At 39.8% G+C, this 22601-nt stretch overlaps 1 protein-coding gene across 8 annotated transcripts in view; it reads left to right on the forward strand.

Moving 5' to 3' along the window:
* The window catches only part of ABCC8 (ATP binding cassette subfamily C member 8), a 135926-nt gene that overhangs the window by 76461 nt on the left and 36864 nt on the right, over positions 1–22601 (forward strand). For 6 of the 8 annotated variants that reach the window (XM_037899708.2, XM_043549159.1, XM_043549160.1 and 3 more), the window contains 6 exons: positions 4830–4865; positions 7763–7798; positions 11115–11213; positions 14123–14207; positions 15902–15982; positions 19966–20103. In XM_037899708.2, the coding sequence (XP_037755636.2) occupies positions 4830–4865; positions 7763–7798; positions 11115–11213; positions 14123–14207; positions 15902–15982; positions 19966–20103 (475 nt within the window). The remainder of the gene's footprint in view (positions 1–4829; positions 4866–7762; positions 7799–11114; positions 11214–14122; positions 14208–15901; positions 15983–19965; positions 20104–22601) is intronic. The other 2 variants (XM_043549161.1, XM_043549162.1) reach the window with 1 other exon arrangement.

A 22601-nucleotide genomic window follows, 5' to 3' on the forward strand; every position in this document is an offset into this window, starting at 1 on the left:
GGTAGAGAAGAGCTCCTGGCTGCATGCAGCTCTGACCTCCAAGTCATCCTCTGCATCTGGGTCCCCCTCCCCTCCACATCCTCATCCAAGATTTCCTCCTCCTGGCTCGCTCCACTTTGGACTGGCACGCGAGCCACCGAAGTATCCACAGTGGCCTTCACAGTGGAGGTGGGGTCATCATCCAGTATCACGTCCAGCTCTTTGTAGAACTAGCAGCTCATGGGCACAGCACCGGAGTGGTGGTTTGTCTCCCACGCCTTGTGGTAGACGTTCCACAGCTCTTTCACTTTGACCCTGCACTGCAGTGTGTCCTGATCATGGCCCCTTTCTGTCATGCATCGTGAAATCTGTCCGTAGGTATCATAATTCCTACAGCTGGAGCGCAGCTGGGACTGGACAGCCTCCTCTCCCCAAATGCTGATGAGGTCCAGCAGCTCGGGGATCGCCTGGGGTGTGGAGCAGGCATGGCCACCTGGAAAGATGTGCTGAGACCACTGCATGCATCACCGAGCAAACAGAAAGGGGACTTTCAAAATTTCAAAGGAATTTACAGGGTGGGGATGATGGTTGGTCACCTGAGGGCAGGGCAGTAGAGTTCAAACCAATGACCAGAGAGGCAAGAACAGGCATTGTGGGACACCTCCCTGAGGCCAATCACAGCGCTGTAATCGACCAGGGTGTCTACACTGGCACTGCGGCGCACTACCCCCAGCGCAGAAAGCTGTACGCCTCTCGTTGGGGTGTTTTTTTTATAGCACTGTAACGGCGCAGTTTCTGTGCGCTAAGTGGCTTGGCAGCGTGTGCACCTCGAGAGTTACAGTGCAGAAAGCTGCTTTACTGTGCAGAAACTTGCCAGTGTAGGCAAGGCCTCAGGTTCAAAGAGGGTAATCTCATCAAAAAATCAGCATCATTTGCTGTACTAGCTCAGGCAGTGATATGTGCCGTGCAGGTTAGTATGGGCTTTGTTACAGTACAGGGCAATTCTTGGCTCCAGTAACTCACATTACAAAGTAACTGTTAATTCCATCGCTCCACATTCTTTCCCACAAGGACATTGCTCTAATGCAATTGGAAGGTCTATCCTTCATATATATTAAAGAGAAAATGTATGATTTCCATTGATTTCAATGGGAGTTAAGTGCCTACTCACTTTTGAAACTCCCACTAAGCATCTATCTGCATCTCTAGATGCCTAAATATCTTAAAATTTGGCCCTAGATGCAGTGGTCACAGCTGTAATGCTTGGAATATGGCCCTATCAGAGTTGAAATCAAATGCCCTCTAATTAAGGTGCCATAAATGCAGAATAGTGGGGATAAAGGAGGTAAAGCAAGGGGAAGAAGACGGAGGACTCGGAGGAAAGCAAAAAGAAGACTGAATTTGTGGGAATGTTATCCTAAGAACGTAAGAATGACCATACAGGGTCAAAAGAAAAGGAGTACTTGTGGCACCTTAGGGACTAACCAATTTATTTGAGCATAAGCTTTCGTGAGCTACAACTCACTTCATCGGATGCATTCAGTGGAAAGTGTAGAAGATCTTTTTATATACACACAAAGCATTAAAAAATACCTCCTCCCACCCCACTCTCCTGCTGGTAATAGCTTATCTAAAGTGATCACTCTCCTTACAATGTGTATGATAATCAAGTTGGGCCATTTCCAGCACAAATCCAGGTTTTCTCACCTCCCCCACCCCCAACAACCTGTTCTGAAGGATGACCCAACACTCTCACAAATCTTGGGAGACAGGCCAGTCCTTGCCTACAGACAGCCCCCCAACCTGAAGCAAATACTCACCAGCAACCACATACCACGCAACAGAACCACTAACCCAGGAACCTATCCTTGCAACAAAGCCCGTTGCCAACTGTGCCCACATATCTATTCAGGGGACACCATCATAGGGCCTAATAACATCAGCCACACTATCAGAGGCTCATTCACCTGCACATCCACCAATGTGATATATGCCATCATGTGCCAGCAATGCCCCTCTGTCATGTACATTGGTCAAACTGGACAGTCTCTACGTAAAAGAATAAATGGACACAAATCAGATGTCAAGAATTATAACATTCATAAACCAGTCGGAGAACACTTCAATCTCTCTGGTCACGCGATTACAGACATGAAAGTTGTGATATTACAACAAAAAAAACTTCAAATCCAGACTCCAGCGACAAACTGTTGAATTGGAATTCATTTGCAAATTTGATACAATTAACTTAGGCTTGAATAGAGACTGGGAGTGGCTAAGTCATTATGCAAGGTAACCTATTTCCCCTTGTTTTTTCCTATTCCCCCCCAGACGTTCTTGTTAAACCCTGGATTTGTGCTGGAAATGGCCCACCTTGATTATCATACACATTGTAAGGAGAGTGGTCACTTTAGATAAGCTATTACCAGCAGGAGAGTGGGGTGGGAGGAGGTATTTTTTCATGCTTTGTGTGTATATAAAAAGATCTTCTACACTTTCCACAGTATGCATCCGATGAAGTGAGCTGTAGCTCATGAAAGCTTATGCTCAAATAAATTGGTTAGTCTCTAAGGTGCCACAAGTACTCCTTTTCTTTTTGCGAATACAGACTAACACAGCTGTTACTCTGAAACCTGTCATACAGGGTCAGATCAATGGTCCATCTAGCCCAGTAGCCTGTCTTCTGACAGTGGCCAGTGCCAGATGCTTGAGAGGGAATGAATGGAACAGGGCAACTAGCGAGTGATCCAGTCCCAGCTTCTGACAGTCAGAAGTTTAGGAACACCCAGAGCATGGGGTTGCATTCCTGACCATCTTGGTTAATAGCCATTAATGGGCCTATCCTCCATGAACGTATCTGATGGTTTTTTTAACCCAGTTAACTTTTTGCCTTCACACATTCCCTGGCAATCAGTTGCACTGGGTGTCTGTATGTTGTGTGAAGAAGTACTTCCTTATGCTTAAAGCAAATCTGCTGCTTATTAATTTCATTGGGTGACTCCTAGTTCTTGTGTTATGTGAAGGGGATCAATTATATTTTCTTATCACTTTCTCCACACCATTCATGATTTTATAGACCTGTATCTTATCACCCCTTATTTGTCTGTTTCCTAAACTGAACAGTCCTGGTCTTTTTAATCTCTCTTCATATGGAAGCTGTTCCACACCCGTAATAATTTTGTTGCCCTTCTCTACACCTTTTCCAATTCTAATATATCTTTTTTTGGAGATGGGGCAACCAGAATTGCATCCAGTATTCAAGGTGTGGGCGTACTATCCACCTATACAGCGGCATTATGATATTTTCTGTCTTATCTACCCCTTTCCTAAAGGTTCCTAATGTTCTGGTCGCTTTTTTGACTGCCACTGCATATTGACCAGATTATTTTTAGAGAACATGTGCTCAATACATTACAGAAACACAGAGCAAGGACCTGATTGAGCATTACTTGTACAAAACCCACCACTTTCTAAGATCAGGATTCAGGTAATGCAGTAAGTCAGATACAGGCTCATCACAGTGTATTGCTGCAGCACGTGTTTCTTGTTCAGAGGATGATGGTGCCACTCAGGCACTGCCTTGAGTAGAGTGGTGCAAACTGCCTGAGGGGAGAACTCAGTAGGATGCATGATACAGGCCATGAGTGACCCATCTGAGCCTGAAAGGATCTGTACTACCCATCACAATGAGAGAGATACAGTCCCTTCCTGCACTACCCAGTGCAGAGAAGGACCATGCAGACTGCATAATCCTGCTCCTGACCCACTCCACAGGCTGACATAGGGGAGTGAGGCGAAGTCTCTATCTCTCCCTGAGCCCATTTGGGAGCAATGTGTGCTACAGAGGCTGAGCCTGGTCCTTGTGCAGGGCATGCAAGGGATGGAGAAGATTTTCAATATATCAGCCCTTTCAGTGTTTCAATAAACAATATATTGCTGTTGAATAAACTTGCTATGCATTGAGATTCATGGGCTTTTGGACAGGAAGGTGTGGTGGGGTTTACTTTTGATTATGTAGTGGCTTACGTGAGTAAAATGTACATTAATTGTGTGTGGGAGAGAATTTTTTAGTACAATAATGCGTAGAAAAAATACAACATGTTGAGAATTTTGCAGTCGGGAATTTTGTAGGCAATTGAATTTAGGTACCATGATGGCTTATTATGGACTAACTTTTCAAAGGGACCATAAGCTAGCTTTTTAAACAGCAGGTGTAGTTTTTTCCGATGTGCCTGCACAAACTTGCATTTGTTAGCAGAAATAGGGTAATTAGGTGGCTCCCGTTAAAGCACAAAAATTGTGCTCCTTCCCAATTTCATTTGGTTTTCCCCATTGGACACACACACTGATTTCCATTCTTCTCACTGGACCTGAAATTAGCATGACTCAGAAAAGGGATGGCACATTTATATATGTAATAGATTGCTGTATCAAAACACCTTGGTTTTTAGATAGCTTGATACATTTGAAAATAGTCTAGACAATAATCCTCCCTCCCTCTCACACACCTACATACATATACACACCTCCTAAGAACAGTGCTGACCCCGGCTGGGAAGACATGCCCATAGGCACTTATAGAAGCCTCAAATGTTGTTCAGAGCTGATTGAGCTGACTATGAGGAAAACACTGCTGGTCACAAATTCACTTTTTTTTTTTATGACTGCTAAAACAAAGTGCAATTTCTGTAGAAGGAACAGATGCTGCTGTCTTCGAACAGCAGCAGCCTGTGATAAACAGTGTTTGCAGTCTATACGCAAAGTGGAATTTAATTGTCACTCTTTCTGGGGCAGATTGCTCATATTTACTTAAGTAAACAATCTTTGTCTGCTTTTTATTTGTGATACAGCAGTATTCCTGACAGCGAGACAGGGGAAGATGTCAGGTATGGTATTATATGTGATTGTTGGTCTTTCTACTTTCTACTAAATTAATCACAGTGGAAGGAACCACAGGGGAATTCAGCTTGTCAAACTATTCAATACTATTAAAAAGAAAAAACTTAAGGTGAAGTGTTTTTTTTTTAAAGTCCGTGGGGCTTGTGCTCTTAAAGCACTTAGGATAAAATTTTCCACAGCACCTAAATGACTTAGGCTCCTAAATCACTTAAGTGCTTTCATGAATCCCACTGTAAATTCCTCAATCAGGTTATTCCCTAATTCCACATTTTCAGCACTAATCAGCGCTTTCGAGCACTATCCCTTTAAAAGTCTCATTTGTTAATGCAATCTTTCACCTTTACCCTTGTCTTCCTTTCCTTCATCCTGTCATGAGGCTTTTATTTTCACACCCCCAGGTCTTCGGGCATGTGGGAAATTAAAAAATATCTGGGGAGTCCAGATTAGTCCATGTCTTGGACTGGCATCCTGACATGGAAATCATGTTTGCCTTATAGCTAATTTGAGAGCTGAGTTCAGCTTAGATTTCTGGAATACTTCTCAAATCTCATTCTGGAACAGACATTGCCGTGCTTGGCATCTTAGCCTGGCATGCAAATGTCTGGAATGTTGTACAGTTGACAGTTCTAAAAAATCATGGGTGAAATCCTGGCCCCTTAAAATCAATGAGACCGTTGTCATTGATTTTAGTGGAGCCAGGATTTCACCCTATGTCCTTTTTTCTGACTCTCTCTATAGTGTATATCCCCTGCTGACCAGAATGTCTTCCTGGCTCTCTGAAACATTAACTACTCTACTGCTGTTACTTTTGGATCCTCATGCTCCTCCACTACTGATTTGCTTGTTTCTCAAGTTTGTCCCCCAACCCATCAGACTGAGTACCTTTGACTATGCTTATTTCCCACCTAAGTATGCATCTGATGGATCCCTTTGACAAGATCTTATTCCTGACCTTCAGTACATTTCCCTCTTACTCTCCAATGTTCCTTTACAGCCTCTTTATTTGCCATTACTATAAAGCAGTTCCTTATGTCTAATTCCTGAGCCAGATTTCAAGTTTTCTGTTCTCCTTACCTGTTCCGAATTGTCAAACCAACTAATATTTCTTTGTGAAGAAGGGTTATCAATTGACTGCTTATAAAGAGACAGAAGTCATATGGCTTGCTGATTCTTTATTGGTTTGCATTACACTGGATTAATACACTGTGCAAAATGTAGTTATTTCATTATTTGTGTCATCAGTTATATTCAAAATGCAGCCAGGACAATGAAAATAATTTAATAAACAGAGAGGCCGCTGACAAACTGTAGACAAGGTTAATTTTTATTTACAAAACAACAGTAATTTAGTGCGCACCATTTGCTGTAATAGCTATATCTGCTCATTGTTAGCACTAAATTGTCAAATTATTAGAAGTCATTTGGGTATCCTTAACCTTACTAACAACAAGAGAAATAACCTTCATGTTTCATTCAGATGTAGGAATTTTGTTATAAATTTGTAACATCTTGTCGTGCATTAGTAGTGTGTGTGTGTATTGATAGCTACATATAGATAGAACTCCTTGTATTTCAGGAGGCTTTTTAGCATAAAACTGCACTTATTTGTTACTATTCCCACGGAACATGGTTTGTTAAAGGTTCTAATCTTCCTTTGTGTTTGTGTTTTGAATTTTTAAACAGTTTGTGAAATCCTTATACAGTGTGTTTGCACTGTAGGCAAAATTCTGCCCTAATTCACATCTGTGCAACCCCTCTAAAATCAGTGTGACTGCATGGGAGAACTGAGAGCAGAAATTGACTGTGTATTATGTGATTCCAGGATTATATGATATACAGAAAAACAGCTGCAGTACCTTACAATTAAGCCCCCTTTTACTCTTTTTTGGTCAAAAGGTACTGGGCGGGGGGGAGGCGGTTGTGGGGTTTTGTTTGTTTGTTTTTGTTTTTTTACTGTTTTCATAACAATATTGTAGTAAGCTTTCGTGAGCTACAGCTCACTTCATCGGATGCATTCAGCTCACTTATACTCAAATAAGTTTGTTAGTCTCTAAGGTGCCACAAGTACTCCTCTTCTTCTTGCGAATACAGACTAACACGGCTGCTACTCAGAAACCTGAATATTGTAATGTTTCTTTTGTCCTCATTTCTATAACTAGATATTTGTCTGCTTATAAATGTCCTGATCTTGCAGGATTGGGCTCCAAGTGTACAGCTATCATTTCCATCAGCTTTCTGTTTTTAAAAATGTTTAAATAATCCAGACTTTGAATACATGTTTTTTGTGTCTGAATTGAGAAATATTCTAAATGTGCAACAGCATACAAATTCTGCAATACTTTAGCAATATCCTTTGGATAAATGGGAGTTTTGTGTACATAAAGGCTGCAAGAATGTGGAGGAGAGGCACTCAGTTGTCTGATAGTTGCTTCTGTACAAGAATGCTTTACAGTATCTGCATTAAATAAAAAATAAGGTGATTTGAAACAGAACATAAAAACTGATCAGAATTAGAGAAACCTACAAGATTTTAACATTTTTATGAAGAGATTAATAACAAATAAGGCAATGTATATAACAGTGTTGTGTAATTAGCATTTCCTCAATTCCCATTAAGGGTATACAGCTTTTCTCAGGTGGGGGCCTGAGTTACCAATTTCTCTGCTGTATTTCCATATCATAAAGAAAAGCATTGTACTTATTAAGGAGCTTTGTTTCTGTTGTATAGCTATAATTGTGATACTATATTTGGAATGTTAACCATAAAGAAGTGATGTAACTTTTTACTTATTTAGTTTCACATTTTTTGTATTAGAATATTTTTAACGTGTCTGGTGAGCCGTCTACAGATTTTAAAAAATAACTGATGTTTTGGTTTCTGCAGCCCAGAGAAGGAAACTGCTGTTGACATGGAAGTCAGGTACAATATTTTAAAACCTAATTGGAAAGAAATCAGTCTCCTATTAATGAGTAGCAACTATTGAGCCTCCTGGGAAATCAGATTGAATTATTTTACTTTCTGTGCAGCTGCTGAAAGCTTTAGAACAGATGAAAACAAACAGAAAAGCAATTAAGTGTGTAGACTTTTTTGGTATAAATTAGACAGCAACATAAATGGATGTTTCTGCATATTCATAGGTGGTAATGCAGCAGCATTCTACTACCCTGGGACCTGAGCCAGATTGGAGGGGGAAAAAAAGCAGGGACTCATTTTATTTTTTGTAAAAATGAGAGTGGCACAGACTGGTATAAAGACCAACACAGTGTATGTTCCTCCCTGAGATACGCCTGGGAACTTCAGTGCTGACTTGTAATGTTTTTGCTGTATCAGTAGTACGCATTCATGAATTTTGCAAAAACTTGAGAAACACTCATCCTAAATTTTGACCCAGGGCTCAAGAAGCACAATAAACGGTAGCAACATACTGTATCTCTCACCTTTTCACCAATTCTAACTCCACAACATTTTTAAGTATGTTGTTTTTTGTTTTTGTTTTTTGTTTGGTCAAATTTGGTGGCCAAAATTTAAGCACCTGCATCCATATATAAACAACTAAAAGATGGCCTTATTTTCAGAGATGCTAATTATGTATGTTGTCTTGAATTGATTTCTGAAAATCAGGCCTGAATATGGACTTAGGTCAAAAGTTTGAATTATTTACCCATGTTCCTGTATGATACATCAATATGGAATTGACTCTGAGTCTACTGGGTACACTCCAGTGAAGTTAATGGACTTGTGCCCACTGACTCTAAGGCTGAATTTGACTATCAGCCTCCTTGCACTGGTTAAGCTAATGTGAACCGTCCATCACGTTTTGTCATGAAAAATTATACTTCTTGGAAAAAGAGAGATGTTTATCCAGTGGTCGCAGTTATTTACTTGCAGCCTACAGAAAGTAGATTTGTCACAGTGTGTCTTTCTCTGTTAAATTATCTGTGTTTGCATGTACTCTTTCACTGAAATGTTTGGTTGTTCAGGCCTGACTTTCAGAGATATAAGTGCTCAGAGCTCAACTAACAATATTTTGTGTTCTCATATTATGATCCTGTGTTTGGATTCAGATGATTATTCTTTTGATTTGAATGAGAGGTTTGAATGAGCAGTTGGATTCCTTATGAGAGACGCTATGGGTTTGGGCATAAATTTCTCATGCAGGTAAGAGTTCACGAGAATTTTGCCCAAGTAATAAATATGGGATCTACCCCTGTGTGTCAACCTGATCTCAGCTTCCAGTTAAGAAGAATTGGATTTAAAGAGGGTGAAATTCACCCCTGTGCAGAGAGCCAACACAAGTCCTATGGGCCAGGTAACTCCCACTAAAGGGCTCAAAATATGGGCTAAGTGGGACTCAAGCAATTTGCCTGTGCTGGTTCACTGCACATGGGTGAATTTCACCCACAGTGTGCTAGTCTCCATAGCAATGTTTTGAAAGACAAAACACATTTCCTATAAGACTTCCCCCCTGAAACATCACAATCACACTAACAATTAACTATTCAGAAAAAACTAATTTGCAGTAACCTTTCAGCAATCTTCAGAACACGTACAATTTTAAGCCATAGCAAGTGAATGGAAGACACTCTGGACTTTAAAGTGAATTGCTGAATACATATTAATCCTATAACATATGCACTGATTTCTTCTAAAAATTATTTATACATAAACTTCACACCAATTTAACTAATGGTTTCTTTTTGAGTTAGGACTGAATGACTGTGAGGAGTTAGACGTAGGAGTAAAGGGTTTTGGATGTTCCATTTCACCTGTGAGCCAGGAATATTCATCAAACATAATTAAAATACCAACTGAGCACGTACTTTTTGTGCTCCAAAATGATGTCTAGAATGTGCTAATAAAGCCTTTTGGGTAACATAACACTGTGTCTTCTCAGCTCATCAAAGAAACTTGTGTCTCATAAATATTTCTAGGCAAGTCTGGTGAATGCTTGAGAGAAGATCAGGGCAGAAGACCTCAGTTTCTGACAAGAAAGGTGCCTAGTGCACTTGGCTGTCAGCACATGATTTGAATTGCATTAATGTCCAGCCAGAAGAGGAATGATGAAATGGTTGCTCCAGCAGACAAAGATGGTGATCTGGGGAAGGCAGGCAACATTTTAAAAGGGAAAAAAAACTATTTAATTTAAATAAAACACATCAGGCCAAATCTTGCTGATCTTACTTTGATGAGCAGTCTCATTGAAACTGACTTCTTGAATGAGGAAGGCCACCACGGGTCAGTATCCTATATTTATCCAGGAACTGTCTGCGCTACATATGTGGGAATTAAGGTCTTGATCCTACAAGGTGCTGAGAGTCCTCAACTTGTATTAAAGTCAGTACAGTCAGGCCGACTCCGCACTGAGGTAACCTCCCACCCTGTAATGGAGGAGGCACCATGGTTTATTGCTGGTGAGAAACCCCTAGCAACCATGCCTCTTAAAAACGGGGTGGGGGTGGAGTGGAAGAACAAGCCTGTGATGATACCCTGGGTGTACCCTCTGAGACCTGCAGATTCTTGAGGCTGACCCCTACCTACTTGTTGCACAGTGAGGGCAAACATCCCATTTGGTGGGGCAAAATGGGGACAACTTCACAAGGGGAATCTATCAGAGTCTTCCTCACTACTAGCCCTCTCGTACTACTTTTTCTATGTTATGGGGCAGCCTGACTCAAAAATATTTTACCTGAGAAATCCAAAGAACTATTATTATATTGGGGAAACAGTGTGTTTATTTTATTATTGTTTGTTTGTTTTTTTGAACTCCTTAAATATGCATTTTCAGAATATCCCTTTTGTGATGTAATATGTATTCCTCTGTGATACCTGTCTGGTCAGCTGCTATACTCTTTCTATTAGGCTCTCGGAACAATGCTGTAAGCAGACTTCCTTGCATTTGCTGGCTTGCCTCACAATACCCTCATTACTCAAGCAGAATGTGGTGTGTGTTAGCTTTCTCTTAAAGTCATGTCAAAGAGGAAAATAAATTAGGGAACAAATGTGTTTTCCTATTCAAAACCTTTGTTAGGAAAACAATGGCAATGTGCAAGACGGATTTTAATTGTATAACATTTCTTTGGTGAGAGATGTGATACGTGGAAAACTCATTTGCCCTCATGAAAGGAAGTAGAAAGGTTGCATTAGTGAAGACTCATTACCAGTTTCTGCGTGCTGTGTTTGTTTTTTGTTTTGTTTTTTAATTGTACTGATGAGGTGGGAATTCCTGTTTTTCCAGGAAAAGAGGATCAGTGGCATATGCCTCACAGAAACCATGGTTGCTCAATGCTACTGTGGAAGAGAATATCACTTTTGAAAGCCCCTTCAACAAACAAAGGTAACATGTTTCAGCATCTTGCCAATAAAAGGAAGGAAAAGATTAATTGCCTTTCACAGAGACAATTGCGTTGGCTGTTTATGGCTAACCAGTCATATTCTCCTCCTTGGTTACTTGGTTTGCCAATAATGGTGTCTTGGTATGATGTACAGCATGGTCAGGTGACCCTGGGATCTCTTTCTCGCCAGCAGTTCTGTGCTGACAGCAGACATAATACTCTTGTTGAATCCAAGAGGGAAATTCTAGCTATTTAGATAGTGGTCCATGTCCCCCCAGTGGACATATGTTCCTAAGAGAGAGGATAGCCATCCACTCAGCGGGCTCAGTGGCTGTGGACCAAATTCTGTTCTCAATCACTCTGATTTTACACTAGTGTAATGGAAGAAGAATTGGGTATATTTTATCTGCTCCTATATGAGACAGACACAATTGGCCTTATGATGATCCAACTTGTCCTGGTTTAATTCCATTGACTTCAGTGGAGATACTCCTGATTTATATTGGCATAAGCGAACTCAAAATCAGTCCTGATACCTTCAGTCACAGCTGCTCAGATGGTGCCCTTCCTCTCCTACTCCTTCTAGCAGGGGTTTGGCTCTAAGAGCTTAATTGAGCCCTTTGGCTTTCATGGGAGTTGCATTTGTATAGAGGAGAGGAGAATTTGGTTCATTTTTCTAAGAAAACAGAGTTATGCTTCTGTAAGGCTGAGACTCTGGTACTAAAGTTACTCATTTCATTGCAAAAGAATCCAGTGTTTACGTCAGATTACCACAATAAATGTCCAATGATAACATTGTTTCAGTTAACCCAGAGATACACATACCATTACTGACATTTTATTATTCAATATTGAACTACCTCTTCACAAGAAAACTGTGAAACTCCTTATAATTTCCCAGATACATGACATTGTATTTACCCATGTCTTACACTTCCAGAGCCAGCCTCCCATATCTGTGGCATTTGCAGCTTCTGCTCAGTACTGTTGGGAATAATATCAGCGTTACAATCTTTTTAGGTTGTATGTTGGAATCCTGTTTTTTTTTTACTACAAATGTAACTGCACTTTAAATAATGCTGTTTGGTGTGCCAGCAAAAGTAATTATTAGACAACCCATTCTGTGTTTTTTGAAAGGAGAACATTAAACAAACACTTCAGCTCCAGGTCTGGGGCCATCTGTTAGGTGAACAACTGACCATATGTTTCGGAGGCATAAATTTACAAACTGCTCCTTCAGCCAGATATTTGATGTATTTTGATCAATTTGTTGTGAAAGTGTATGTACGGTAAATGTTCAGCTGGCTTCATCACACATGGAGATCCACCAAAAAAAATCATTTTAGGCGCTTTTGTTCCTTCCAAAGAACATCTATGTGTGATGCACAGTATTTAATAGACCAGAGTGGCACTTTTGAGTAAACTCTCTTGTAAGCTGATCTTAAAACTTTTTTAAAATTTAAAAATTTGAAATGTTATTGAAGATAAGTGCTATGTTTGTGCTTAACCTGAGTGGATCAGCTAATCTTTGAACTCTGTTTTTTTACATTCTGAATAGCATTTGGCGTTGAATCTCTACTATTATTGACTTTGGAAAGGAAAGAGGGAGTAGCAAAAAAAATGCTATTTGAAAAATAAAAATTGTTTCAGTAGGTTGTTTTTTTTATTTAAAGGGGTCTTGCTAAGTGCTCTGTTGCAACATTTTTGTTTCCAAATGACTGTTTTGTATTGCCCAGGAGATTAAATAGTATCATTATGGTCCAAATTCTGCTCAGATTTATACCCTGTGCAATCACTGACTCCAGTGGAATTGCATGGAATAAACGTCAGTGACAAATCTGGCCCTGGTGGCTTCTGAATCTAGGAATGTTGTCATGTGTCCCTTCATTTTTGCCACCAGTGACCTGCTCTCTCTAACTTGGCTGCTAGGGTTCCATCCAATAAAACAGTTGAACAAGCTTAATTAGAAATATTGATAGAACAACCCCACTTGATTGAATAAGATCTTTACAAGTTCCCTGTTAACTTGAAACCTAAAAAGTCTCTTAAAGTAAGTTAAAAATAGTATCAGGTGCCTCACCTGCTCCTGAGTAGAGCTGGCTGAGAATTTTCCAGTGAAACTTTTTTTGTCAGAAAATGTCGGTTTTTCAAAATTGAAACTTTTTGCAGGAAAGGACTAGTTGTGAAGAGCGTTTCTTGGGTCAGAGTGGAATTTCTGGTCAAAATGAGAGAGAGAGAAACTCCAGAACAGAATCTCTGCATCAGCAGAGCAGGGTCTTGAACATGGGTCTCCTATATCCCAGCCAAGTGCCCTAAGTATTGGCTATTTTGGGGGTGTCTCTCACTCTCTCTGTTGTTCATTTGTTTATTATTATTTATTCTGGGTTTTTTGGTGGAAAATTTTTGAATATCTCCATTTTGTTCCAATGATGAACAAGGAAAAAAAAAGTTTGCAGGACCGGAAAACCGTTTCCCATCCATCCCCACTCCTGAGTCCCTCTCCCAATTTTGTTGGCTATACAGTCACGTTGTATATGTTTTTACTGTTTCTCCCTTGTTTCTGTGAAAGGCCACACAAACAGAGGAAACTAAGGTCCTGATGCTGCAAACAAGTAAACCTTAAAGATTAACAATGCATCATAAAAGAACCAGTGCCTGTTCTGCCTATTTTTAGCCTTTAAATATTTTTAATTGGTCTGGGGAGCTGGCCTAAGGTGCTTTGCTAGCCAAAATGGTATTTACTTGACTATGATTGAAAGGGATTCCATTAGAACAATTAGTGCCCAACGAACGAGTCTTTTCCACTGTGTGACTTTTTACAGCTGGTTAATCTTTGCTCCTATGAAGGTAGAAAGTGTGTTTCTCTGGCAATATCTGTGTGGATTTTGCATTATCTTTTCTGTTTCCACAGGTACAAAGCAGTAATTGATGCTTGCTCCCTTCAGCCTGATATTGACATTCTTCCTCATGGAGACCAAACTCAGATTGGAGAGAGGGTCAGTAACCATCTACAGGATTTGTTTTTGTGTTTTGATTTTAAATCATTTCAGTACTCTAGTTGCCAAATAAATCTTGGAGTTAAATATAGTTTTGGATAATTAGTCTGAAAGCTCATCGCTTGGTAAATATGGGAACGTTGCTGTTTGTGTGAAATGTGCTGGTTTAAATGTTCTGCTACCAGAATATTTTATTAGTCCCACAGTCACTATCTGAAATATCAGTGCCCAAGTGTCACTCTTTGTAGTTTGGTGTCTACAGGCATATAATAAAAATGAAACTTTACAGTTTTAGAGCACCTTCCATCTGAAGGTATCGTGTAATTAACAAACATTAATGAATTAAGCCTTGCTATACCGTGGTGAAGTAGGAAAATGCTAATACATTGCAGCTAAAGAAACCAAGGCACAGAGATTAAGTAATTTGCTCCAAGCTACACAGTAAATCTGTAAGACAGGGTGGGTGAGGTAATGTCTTTGATTGGACCAACTTCTGTTGGTGAGTGAGACAAGTTCTTGAGCCACAAAGCTCTTCTTTGGGTATTTATCTGAAGAAGAGCTGTGTGTGGCTCAAAAACTTGACTCTTTCACCAACAGAAGTTGGTCCAATCAAAGATATTACCTCACTCACATTGTCTCTCATACATCCTGGGCCCAACACACCTACAGCTACACACAGTAAGTCTGGGTCAGGGCTGGGAATAGAACCTAGATCTCTCATAGCCACCAGATTATGCTTCATCTTAACACAGTCTGATATTGTGATTTAAAAATTACCTCTTGTAATTCAGTTACCTAGTATAATTATGATACATTAGATAATAATATAGCATCACAGCATTACACAAACCTTCACATGCCTCAAGAATGTTCTCAAACTAATGTTTCTGAATAAATGATTGGGGGAGTGCCAGTTAAAATGTAATTTTAAAAATTGCTACCTTTAAAAGAAAAATAAATGTGTTATGGGCAAACTCTGCCCTTCCTTTCCACCCCACCAGAAGCTGAAAATGTTAGTTTAAGGACAGAGAGTCCAAAGATCATCCACAAACCCAGATCTCTTCAGTGGTACCACCAACGCATCATGACCTTCTCGCTGAAAAATGAGTCTAAGGGCTAAAGTTAAACGGTTAAGACCTTATTTTAGCACCTGAACAAATGGTCTGCTTTTTCAAAAGTGTCAAGCACCCAGCTTTTCCCATGGAACTGAATATGGACATAAGAATTTAAAAATCTTGGTCTAATGCACTAAAAGTTCTCCGCTGATGTTGAAGTACAGTTTGAGCGAGGACAAAGAACATTAAAAAGTCAGTTCCAGCTGCGGGTAGCATACAACTGAGGTCATCTAAAAGTTTCCTCTTACTTGTAAGAGGAAATCTGGAACATCTCAGCAAATCAGTGTAATCTGCATTGCATTTGCTCAATAGCAATGGAGGCTTTAACAATTTTACGGTTGTGTATATATGGCCCAGAATTCATGGTAGAGCATTCCAGATATCAAGGCAATTAGTCTGCTGCTTTCCCAAATGAACAGCAGGGCTACTTTTTCAAAAGGATATGCCTGGGTTCTTTCATTTCATGGTGTCTTCTCCACAGAAACTTCTAACAAAGCAAAATTTGAGTATTCTGGTTTTAGAGCTGGATTAGAGATTTTGTGATCAATTGATTATTTTTTTTTATCTGTTTACTTTCAGGGTATTAATCTTTCTGGAGGGCAGCGCCAGCGCATCAGTGTGGCAAGAGCACTTTACCAGCAGACAAATGTTGTGTTCCTGGTGAGTAGATGCCATTATGTCTGAGCTGTAAACTGCAGCAGCAAGTATACTCATTCAGAATGTTTAATGGGCAGCACATGAAATTCTGCTCCACTGAATCAAAAGGGGTAGTCGCAATTGAAATGTGCACTACTTTATTTTACATTTGTGATAGCTGGGATACCCAGGGGACAGACCCACCCATAAATACCAAAAATAGATCTTAGGATAAATAAATGTAAATAGAAATCATGGATCTGATCATTCACTTTACTCTGGGGCTGGGAACATGCCTCCAAGCAGACAGGCTCAAGTTAGTGCACTAAAAATAGCATTGTGGATGTGGTGGCATGGATGGCAGCATGGGATAGCTGCCTGAGTCCAAGTCCGTCTGACCGCTGGTTTGAGCTTGGGAGGCTGACCCATGCTATCACCCATGTCACAAGGTCCATATCACTCCCTGCTGCAAAAAACACGCCCTCCTCAGTTTCTGCTTGAAATGCTGCTTTGACCACTGCATTTATTTTTGGTACTTTGAGAATTTATTTGAGCTAGTACATTTCAAATATTGACTGCAGTATTTTGTAAAAATTCCTAAATTCTCATCCATAAAATTAATATTGCCCTGTGCCTAAAACATCTCTTTTCTTTGTGGAAACAAGCTCTCTGGCCATCTTGAACAGTTCTCTGCATATTTTGCCCCAATGGAGGTACTATGGGGAGGGGGGAGTGGAATTAGGTCCTTGGATTAGTATGAGGAAGAATCAAGTAATCCCCGCCCCCCGCCCAAAAAACATCCCTAAGAGCCTGGGAGGCAGATTCATAGGCCTGTCTTTATGAGCAGGCCTCATAGCAATTATGTGACTGCCCCAATGAGTGAAAACCCTTTCACAACATGAGTAGCTCTTCCCGGGCAGTGAATATAGCACAAGTGCTATATCGCTGCATTATCCGGCCAAGTGCCACAGTGGAGCATGGCCAATACTTGGCCAAAAGTTGCCTTTGTCTATCATGAAGAGTACAACATTGCATATGTAGCAGGCATGCACAAAAACTATAGTTAAGGAAGATCGGTTTTGATCCAAATCCTCATGGGATTCAAGGGAATTCAGCATTTCACCTGACAACTTCATATACATTTTTTTTAACCCTGCTCAGTGTTTTAGATGTATGGTTCCCATGGACTTCACTTGGAACTGGGTGACTAAAACTCCATGGAAAGATTTGAGAATATACACTTTGTCAGGGTGAGAGGTTATTGTAACATATTGTGACAGATTTTTGTTACCAATCCACCTGAAGCGTTAGGTGATTAGGCCGAGGCCACAGGATTGATAAGGGAGGAGATGATGTAACACTCCAAGTGTTTAAAATTTAAAGCTTTAGAATGCTGGAGGGAGGGTGGTTCCCACATTACTTAGAGGAAGGAAGAAAGCGTTAGTGCCCCAAGCCCTAACCCACTTTTATACAGACACCCACACTACCCGAGGCTGGCCAAGCCTGGGTGTAGTGTAAGAAGAAGAGGGGGAGGGGTGGACAGGAGTTTTTGTTTTGTAAAAAAAAAAAAACCTCCTCAGGTAGCAAACACCATATTAAAAAAAATTATTTTTAAAGCAAAAATTATAAATACTATAAACCTAAAGGTAATTAAAAATAAGCTCTCTGTCCCAGCTACAAAACAGCCTAATACTAAAACAAATAACAATAAAAAAAAACATACTGCTATAGCTATAAAATGTACTAAAATGCAAATACTTGCTTTGTTCACCTTAAAATATAAAATGTTTTGGGTAATATCAAAAAACACTAAGGTTTTAATATACTTGCTAAAGCAAAAAAAATCACTATTCAATACTTATTAATACAAATAAATGCAATATGTTTCTGGCTTAGTAAAGCCAAACCTTTTAATTAAAAAAATTGTTGTTAAAAACGCACACCAACAAGCTCTAAAAGCAAAAATATAAAAAGTTCACCCACTCCTCATATAAAACATAAAATCTTTCTGGCTACCCCAAACCTCAAGCCAGTGGGCTAAAAAACAAAAAACCTATTAAATACCAAAGGTTGTACCAAGTAAACTCCCCAAAAGTGGGTGTGCTTGTCCTTTCCTGTTGCTCCAAAGCCCTGTAGTAAAAATATTTCACTAAAATCCCCAAGCCCTAACCCACTTTTATACTTACACCCGCACTACCCGAGGCTGGCCAAGCCTCAGTGTAACTTAAGAAGAAGAGGGGGAGGGGTGGACGGGAGATTTTGTCCCGTGCACGGGTTGTCCAGGGTCCGCTGTGATCTTTGAATTACTCCAGCTTTCGGGAGGGTTTTAAGTTCTGGGGTTTTTGGGGGGTGGGGGGGGGCGCGGGGTTTATTCCGCGACCTCTGTTCCTGGTGCTTTTTGTGCCAGTCCAAACCAGCTTTCTGTGGTCTTCTTCACTTTCCCAAAACACAATGGCTTCAGGGACGCGAAGCTCTGCTCCCCCCCCGACCTCGTCGTCTTGTCTGTGTTTTTTATCTTTTCAGCCCTGGTTTTTTTATGGCTGGCTGTGGCTGGGTGAGAGATAAACTTTTTGTTTAGCGCCATGACCTTGGACTGGGGCCAGCGTTTTATCGTTGGACTAGCTGCAGTGTTGTTAACCCGTTTTTTGCTTTTTGCTTTTTTTTTTTCCCCTCCTTTTGCCTTTTGCAACCTGCAAAAGAGTTTTTCACTCCCCACTTACACCTTTGACCCTCCCCAAAATGCTTTGCAATGCTTGCAACAGCATTAGCAACATGCCGTGCTAATTTGCCTTCCTCAGGGGAACCCCTGAGGTTGTGACAATATGTGCGACAATACATGGCACCTTTGAATTTCCTTCATTTCTACCCTTCATTTTATTATATTCTGATATTTTGCACCCTCAGAAATCATCATCTCTACATCATCATTGCTTCTAGATGTTTTAAATTATTTTTATTGATTTTTTGTAAATGTACCAATACAACAATAAATATATTAAATGTAATTACAAATGACATTATTCCAAAATTCGGGGGGGGAGGGGAAGTAAGGACATCAAATTTTCAAAAGCATCCAACTTTGACCTAATTGCCCCCATTGAATTTGATTGCAAAACTCCTATTGATTTCAGTGGGAGAAAGCGGACTTAACTCAATGCTCAGAGAGCAAAATTCCACATAAAAAGAATCAGTATAATTCCTTTAATAAACAATATCCAGTGGGAAGACAAAGTAAATCCTACCAGTAATATCAGTACCACCATCCACATGTTGTGTTTGTAACTCTGAATATAAATGGGATCAAATGAATAAATCCTCAATAAATGTTAGATCTTTCCTCAGTAAATTAAATACAAATCAATGAGTCAATAGGACAGAATTAATCTAATTTTAGCCCTTAAAAGCAATCAGCTAATCAAGATCATACAGCTGATCAATCTTTCTGTCTCAGTGGTTTTTTAATAGGGAAATTTTTCTCAGAGGTGGGAATAGATCACTCACAAGGGAGCAAGTATGTCACCAAGCAAAGCACCAAGATGTGCTTATACTCTGTTTCTTTGGAGGACTTCAAGTCATGTACACCATAGTTTTAGGCTACTGTTGCCTTCACTATGTTAGGCCTAAATAGGGGCTTGTCAGTACTGCGGCGCCATGTAGACAAGCCCTTAGTTACACCAGTATATCAATATTTGAAATGTGCAGGTAAATAAACTGGCAGTTACCCTAAGGCTCCGTAAACCACAGCACAAGTCTAGCTAAAATTACCATCTTTCAGCTTAGTCATTGCAAAAAGATAATTCATGCTTTGTTGCCATCCATCTGAGAATCGCCTGCCACTGCAAAATACTGATTTACTGTTAATCTTCTCCTCCCTCTGGTTGTCTGTGTTGATCTAACTGACTTGACTGAAGACAGCACTAGTGTTAAAATATATCACTTCCATTAAATCCTGTAAAGACTTGGCTGCAGCAATATGGCATGTACTTAATCTCTTTTCCCGTGGCTAGGATGATCCGTTTTCTGCACTGGATATCCACTTAAGTGACCATCTTATGCAGGAAGGGATCCTTAAAATGCTAAGGGAAGACAAGAGGACCATTATCCTGGTCACTCACAAACTACAGTACCTGCCACATGCTGACTGGGTAAGAAAGCTGTCATTTTTAATGATAAAATCGAAAAGTGACTTGTTAACTTCTATTGCTATAAAATAAACATTACTGAAAATAATATTTTTGCATTTCGGTATCAACAAAGGACTGCATAGGGAGAATGTACATTATTAACATTTTCAAAATTGACTAGTGATTTTGGGTGCCTTTAATTTTTTCATTCTCAACTTGAAACACCTTAGAGGGGCCTGATTTTCAGAGGTGGGCAATTCTGGAAATTGGGTCCCTTTTAAGGCATCTCAAGTTGAGCACCGAAAAACAGATACCCAAAATCACAAGTCCCTTTTGAAAATCTGGTCTACATGATGTCCTTTAAACAACTGAACCTATTGGAATGATACATCTGTTTATATCTTTGACATTACTATGCAGTTGCTTTATTACCACAGAAGAAAACCATTATAAGGAGACTGAGTCAAAGGCAGACACAAGGGGGGGAAAATGGACACTTCTTTGCCTTCATATGTAGTAAATAACATATTGAGATGTGCACTTTCCCTTTCAAAATAATTCCATCATTTAGGTAGTTGTCTATTGTAGCTCACGAAAGCTTATGCTCAAATAAATTGGTTAGTCTCTAAGGTGCCACAAGTACTCCTTTTCTTTTTGCAAATACAGACTAACACGGCTGTTACTCTGAAACCTATTTTATATCTTGTAGCTGATAGACAAAATAAAAGTAGCATTTTTATGTAATGACTCTCACAGCCACAAACACCAAAGATTTCATGAGTCAGATGGAGTGGAAAATTTTGTTTTGTTGTTTTGGTTTTTGATCAGGTTGCACACTTCTTCACTGTGTTATCTTGCAACAGCAACACATGCCTTCCTGACCACGAGATTGATTATTGTAATTAATTCTCTTAGCAGGGCTTCAGTCACTTGCAATACATATGTAATGCAGCAGCACAGTTATTCTCTGACCTGAGCAAGCCTTTGCTGTGGTGGTCCCTAAGATATGGAATTCCCTCCCTCTAGACATCTGTCTTAGTCCATCCCTTCCCGTTTTTAAACAACACCTATACGCATTTTTTCCAAAGATGATGTTTTAAATAAGTACAACTGTTGGCCTCATATTAATAATGCTCCCTCCTTTTCATTTGTCAAACGTGTCTGTTGTCCTAATTTGAAATGTTATGAGAATGGTTATTAATAATAAGAAATTCTTTTTAATATTTTTGTTACTGTAATACTGTATAGGCAAATGCCATGCAGGGTGCAAAGGGGCTTTTAAAATGCAAATTATAATTAGTCATCATTATCTATTATTAGGCTAGATCATGCAGTCCTTTCTCAGGCAAAATTCTCATTAAAGCCAGTGGGAGTTTGTCTAAGGCAGGGCAACAGGACTTGTACTAGTAGTTGCTATTGTTATTCATTTAGAAATTTCTCAGACTTTTAATGTGAAATATATATGTCAAATGACACTCCTAAACTTTCCTGCAAAACCTTTGAGAGAATTTAAGTCCCTGTTTTAGAAGGTGTTTCCTGAGTAGAGGTCATCAAAAAATAGGGCTTTTTTTCCTGTGGAAATTTTTGGCACAAACAAAACAAAACAAAAACTCAGGTTTTTTCCGTGGAAGTCAAGTTTTCAGTGAAAAATCCAAATCTGAAATATTTTGGTCAAAGACTATAATATTTCAATTCACCAATGTTGCTGTGGTGCCTCCTGGGAGTTGTAGTTTGGGTGCCTTGTGCTCCTCGTCTCTGTAGACTGGACTCCCTGTCAGACTACATCTCCTGTGATGCACCAGAGTCCAACCTGTGGTGAGGGGAAGTGACGCATCATGGCAGTGATGCATCATGGAAGATGAAGTATAGGTGGTTCAAAATTTTTCAGTTTTCAGGCATTCGTTTTTCAATGAAAAATTGAACTTTTCCATAGAAAACAGACACATTTTGAAAAAGTGTTGTTTTTTTAAGCCAAATTTTCCACTGAAAAACAGTTTTGACTGAAATTTTTTGACTAGCCCTATGCCTGAGAGGTGCTGAACACCCTCAGCTCCCATTGACTTCAGCTGAAGTTATCAGTCCAAGTCACTGAGCTTCATTTCCTTCAGCTTTCCTCAGTGTTCATCAGAAGTAACTCCGCTGAAGTGACTGGAGTTCTGTTATTTTCAAATTGATGCAAGTGAGATCAGGAGACCCATTGACTTGAAATCAATAGGAGTTCAGAGGGCCCCCCATTCTTCAGTGTGACTATGTGACTATAATAATTTCCTGCAGAAAGGTGTGTTTCTTCCATCTAACATTCACTGTTTGGCAAACTTTAATAACCAGAACCCCACAGCATTTCCGAAAGGCTCGTGATGGCAAACAGGCTGTGGAACCAGAATATTTACATGTAATTTCCTGCATGAAGGACCAAGGTGCTGGGCACAGCATGTAGGTAGAAGTCTGTGCTTTCATTTTTCAGTGGTAACAGCTCTAACTTGAAAATTGTTATCTTGTTAATAAACTGTGTTTAGAGA

Source organism: Chelonia mydas, chromosome 6, assembly GCF_015237465.2.
Source record: "Chelonia mydas isolate rCheMyd1 chromosome 6, rCheMyd1.pri.v2, whole genome shotgun sequence".
Taxonomy (NCBI): Eukaryota; Metazoa; Chordata; order Testudines; family Cheloniidae; genus Chelonia; species Chelonia mydas.